The sequence below is a fragment of the Cibotium barometz genome, chromosome 22 (genome assembly GCF_041138505.1).
Source record: "Cibotium barometz isolate CiBa-2024 chromosome 22, ASM4113850v1, whole genome shotgun sequence".
NCBI classification, from domain to species: domain Eukaryota; kingdom Viridiplantae; phylum Streptophyta; class Polypodiopsida; order Cyatheales; family Cibotiaceae; genus Cibotium; species Cibotium barometz.
Genome location: NC_141067.1, coordinates 8,597,092 through 8,601,950, shown reverse-complemented (window position 1 = coordinate 8,601,950; position 4,859 = coordinate 8,597,092). Strand labels below are relative to the sequence as shown.

Here is a 4,859-nt window from a genome sequence, read left to right as displayed (position 1 = left end):
CTTTTCTAGCCAAATTAGATGGGTGAGGTAAAGCAGAATAACAATTGGTAGCATTATAATCAATAACAATACTTTTGTGAATTTAGAGGCATAAATAATCATCAAGAAGCTAGTGTCAATCTACAAATCGAGAGGTAACAATAATCTCAAGGTTGCTTATTGTTTTGTACTACTTCCAATACATGATCCATAATACTTCATATAGTTGTGCTTACAAACTAGCCAAAAAATGAATGTCTTCTCTCATGTGGCAACTCCCAATGTTAGCTTACAAACTAGCCAAAAAACTAATGCCTTTTCTCATGTGGCAACACAACTTTTTGATAGTTTCAATCATAGTTAGATAGCTATGCACATCAATGGCTTTCCTCATCTAACATCATCTCCCTAGGCCTGATCAGATTTAAATACCTAACTAAATGAAAGACTTTTTTCACTTCACAACTCCCTTTTAGGCTTACTCACATAACAGAATACCTTACCAAATCAATGGCTTTCCTCTCCTTAGACTTGATCAAAATGGAAAATCTAACTATGAAAAGCTTATTCAAGTATGCTGCCCGAATTAATAACTTTACTTATGTCAAAACTCTCTCTTAGACTTAATCAAAAGTCCAACATCTGACCAAAGTAATGGTTATTGCCATGTTGTGCCTTCTTAGTCGTAATCAAAGGTATACTCATTACGTAGCGTAGTCTTAACTGCCCAAGCCTAAAATGCAAGAGTGAAGTTGATATATGACCAAAATCAATGGCTTCACTTATGTCACAAATCCTTCTTAGAATTAATGAAAGTGTAATAGCTTACAAATAAGTGTTTAATATCTTTCTAAGGGTTATATAGAATCAAAATGTCTTAGGCCTTTATATATGATGCTCACACAAGCTAACTCCAATATAGAGGACATTTCAAGTCCGTGTCTCCCCTCTCCTATCCATTAAAAAAAAAAAAACCCAACTCGCAGCTTTCTTTCTCCCAGAGAGAAGGGGTTGGATGCGCAGAAAACCCTAGCTTTCGCCGTAGCCAGAGGCTAGGTTGCATCTTGCCGAGCTTCTGTAGACTGTGAAACGCCTGCTTTTCTCTCAGATCTGAGCAGGAATTGTCGCCATGGCCTACAGATCTGATGATGACTATGATTATCTTTTCAAGGTGGTTCTGATCGGCGATTCCGGCGTCGGGAAGTCCAACCTGCTCTCCAGATTCACGCGCAACGAGTTCAGCCTCGAGTCCAAGTCCACCATCGGCGTCGAGTTCGCCACTCGCAGCATAAATGTCGACGGCAAAATGATCAAGGCCCAGATTTGGGATACTGCCGGCCAAGAAAGGTTGGTTGCTTTCGGGTTAGCTAGTTGATGCTCTCCGCTGTAAGGGCATGCTTCCAGGTCTTGCTTTTAGGATACCTGGCCTTGTCGATGCTTCCAATGTAAGGTGTCTTTTTCTTGCCTGTGTTGCTTTTATGATGCTTTTAGGGTTGGGTCTGTGCTGCTTTTCTTTTAGAGGTAGGACTAGTTTTGCTTTGATTATGCTTTTAGGGATAGGTGTTGATCGGCAGGTTTCTGCGGTTTTTAACAACAATAAAATGTGGCCGTTTTTTAGAACATGTTTTGCGTGCACCTCTTCTTGAATTGACGATGCGAATTCGCACTGGTCGATCCTCAAATCAGCGGCAAGACAGCTTGAACGTGGAAGCACTATGAAGCTTTTTTAATGTTTTCAGGTTTATGGTTCGCCCTATATTACAGCAGGTCATTGCTTTTTGCATTATATTATGAGCTAATGATTTTAGGGTCAGGGTGTGCCTTGATTGAGAACTGCACCCCCTTCGCTGTTAGGATTGGGTCTTGCCCCAGATTACAGCAGGTCCTCTGTCTCAGTTTCTGGCAAGGGCTTTGCTTTTGAATGCCTATTTTGCATGGGCCTTGACGCACATAAGGGAGAAATTTGGTTTTATTCATATTTCACAACAGCCCGTTGTTTAGCTCACGTTTTGAAATAGCCTTTCTGGGGACCATTACATTATTTTCTAGTCTTCAGAAGTCTACCCACCCTCTTGGTTGTCTACACTTTTTCACAGAACCAATGACTTAAGGACATGTTAAGGGCTATGTAATTGCCCTCATAATAAGTCATGGACATGCTCACGAGATTGCGTTTGGCTACAAATTGTAATATAAAATTGTGTCCGAGTAGGTTTTTTGCATGTGTAAACCTGCACCTGCTCTTGTGGATTAAAGATGGTAGGGCTTGGTGCATGAAGCTGATAGTTTGAAGCTTGAAGTCAAAGATTGCACTGGGAAACACATATCCTAATGTTGCTGAAGTTGCAGTGAGTCTGGAGCTGGACTTTTAGGTTTTGAGATTCTTTTTGCCTGATAGTGCAAGCCATCTTCGTCTAGAGAGAGAAACTGAGCTTGATGATTTGCATGTGAAAATGTAATATTGGAACATAGATTTTTACAGTGGGCACCTATGTATAATGTGGCTTAGCTGCCGGCCCAAAGTACTGCAAACAACGTTCTGAATTCCACAGAAAATAATATAAACCGATGTCAACAGATGTTTGCTTTAAAGATGACTATGAAGATACCCAGAGGCCCCTTTAGGTCACCCTTTTCTCTCATTGCATGGAGAAATGCAGTCAAATGTCTAGACCAAACTTGCTTGGCTAATTGTGCCCAAAAAGGCCTGCATCATGCCTCCTCATGGACCATTTCATTTCTCCATGCCTGCTAGTTGGGTTTTCTACTGTATGACGAGAGATATTTTAACCATAGTGATAATTTTCTCACCTTTTATCTCTACAGTGTGTGGTTTTACCTGTTATTCTATTGTTTTAATCATGAATTTTCATTGAAATGCAGATATAGGGCTATCACTAGTGCTTACTACCGGGGTGCAGTGGGAGCATTGCTAGTATATGACATTACTAGACATGTTACCTTTGAAAATGTGGAGAGATGGCTGAAAGAACTCAAGGATCACACAGACTCGAACATTGTGGTCATGCTTGTAGGAAACAAGTCAGACCTTAGGCACCTGAGAGCTGTATCAACAGAGGATGGGCAGTCATTTTCAGAAAGAGAGGGCTTGTACTTCATGGAGACATCTGCCTTGGAATCAACAAATGTTGAGAATGCATTCAAGCAAATACTCACTCAAATCTACAGGGTTGTGAGCAAAAAAGCTCTTGATGTTGGGGAGGATCCTGCAGCATTGCCAAGCCAACGTGAAACAATAAGTGTGGGCAATAATGATACTCCTGCTAAGAAGGTTGGCTGCTGTTCCGCCTAGAGGTGTTTCAGGAAGTTGAGTGCGCACACAGCTTATGGTTTGAGGGTCTACCAATATTGTAGGTTGATTTTTTTTGAAAGTTTGATATGCAAACTCTGAGTTGTGACAGATTTTTTAAAGAAAACTGTTGATCCCATTTTGGTTGTGGGTATGTTTGTAATCTGGGGTGGGGGTTGGGATTTCAATATTCATGCTACTAGGTTAATGGAAGGATCAGGAGTATGCAGTGATACTAGTGAAGTCTAATTGGTTTTGAGGAACTCTTAAGGTAATTTTTGTTCGGGCGAGTGGCTGGATCCTTTGCAACAAAAGCTGATGAGCTTTAGCTTTCTTCAGTACTCTATACACATTGTATTTGGCCTTTTTCTGCAGTATAATTCTTGCTCAGCTCTTGATGTGGCTAGTTGCGTGCTTAATCCTTTAGCAGTATTGGGGTCCACACTTGCCCAATCGTTACGTATCTGATATTGTGATTCAAAGTTACTTTGATATACCAAACTGTTTGTGAAGTGGCCTTCCAATGACTCCGTGGGCTAGTCCATAAATTAGGGTACAATACTTACTAAGTTATACCGGGTCCTCTTGTAGTAAGTTAAATCAAGCTCACTATATAATGTGGCATAAATTTTGAGGTTTAAACGACCCAAAAGTTGAGATGGGATTTTATCCTTCCATTCCTAAACTTTTTTAGAATATCATTAGCATATTTGTCTTAGGTTATGAAGGCTTTTCCTTTTATCCCTTAGACTTCCAAATATTTAAACAATTTCACATCAAACTATGATCTTTCATGTCAATCTTGACTTGGTAAATAATCACATGATTGTTTCCTATGATGATAATATCGTTGACATATAGAAAAAGGATGAAAATATCACCATTCTCAATTGTTTGACATAAGAACTGGATTTTGACATGCCTGTCTTAAATCCTTGAGGTTTTAATTGTGTTTTTGTACTAGGCTCATGGAGCTTGTTATTGAATAGCAACAAGCAAGGAGAGTAGAAACCAATAATAGTTGGCAGAACACTGGGAAGAGGGTATGCCAAACAGCTTCCATAGTTGTGTTTTTTTTTTGAAGAACTATGACCTAGGCACCAAGACTGGTGCAGTCACCCCCCCCAAATGGCACTAAGATAAAGGCCATGTTTAGGGAAAAAACGACATGCGGAAGCTATGCAACTGCCCCAACCAACTAGAACACACAAGGTCAAGAAGAAAGATCTCCCTTTTGCTGATATGCTGAAGGAAAAGAAGTACAAAACCAATGACTTGTATGTAAGAGAACATCAAGGACCTTGTTGCTAGTAAAAGCTTGGAGGTGTACTTGGAGCAACATGATGACTAGGCCTTTACATCCACAAGGAGATAAACAACTACCTCCACGCCCATCTAAGTAAGGTTGTCAACCCATATTTGCTTAAAAAGCTAATAATCCATATGAGTGGAATTTCATTTCTACAAGAACCATCATTATAATTCCTTGGAATATAGATATAGAAGAGAGAGCACTTCAAGAGCCAACTGCTCTTATTGCTAGCACATGAGATATACTTGCACAAATAGA

At 39.9% G+C, this 4,859-nt stretch overlaps 1 protein-coding gene across 1 annotated transcript; it reads left to right on the top strand.

Moving 5' to 3' along the window:
• The first annotated feature begins 868 nt into the window (after window positions 1–868).
• On the top strand, window positions 869–3,687 carry LOC147626233 (ras-related protein RABA1f-like). Its single transcript, XM_086816375.1, has 2 exons — window positions 869–1,326; window positions 2,863–3,687. The coding sequence occupies exons 1-2, from the start codon at window positions 1,109–1,111 to the stop codon at window positions 3,290–3,292; spliced, it is 648 nt and encodes a 215-aa protein (XP_086672501.1). The 5' UTR covers window positions 869–1,108; the 3' UTR covers window positions 3,293–3,687.
• Window positions 3,688–4,859: the final 1,172 nt, after the last annotated feature.

Excerpts from the sequence above, each read along its gene's own strand:
- LOC147626233 (XM_086816375.1), top strand. The coding sequence starts at position 1,109 with ATGGCCTACAGATCTGATGATGACTATGATTATCTTTTCAAGGTGGTT. Across the intron at positions 1,327-2,862 it reads GATACTGCCGGCCAAGAAAG|ATATAGGGCTATCACTAGTG; the intron begins GTTGGTTGCTTT and ends ATTGAAATGCAG.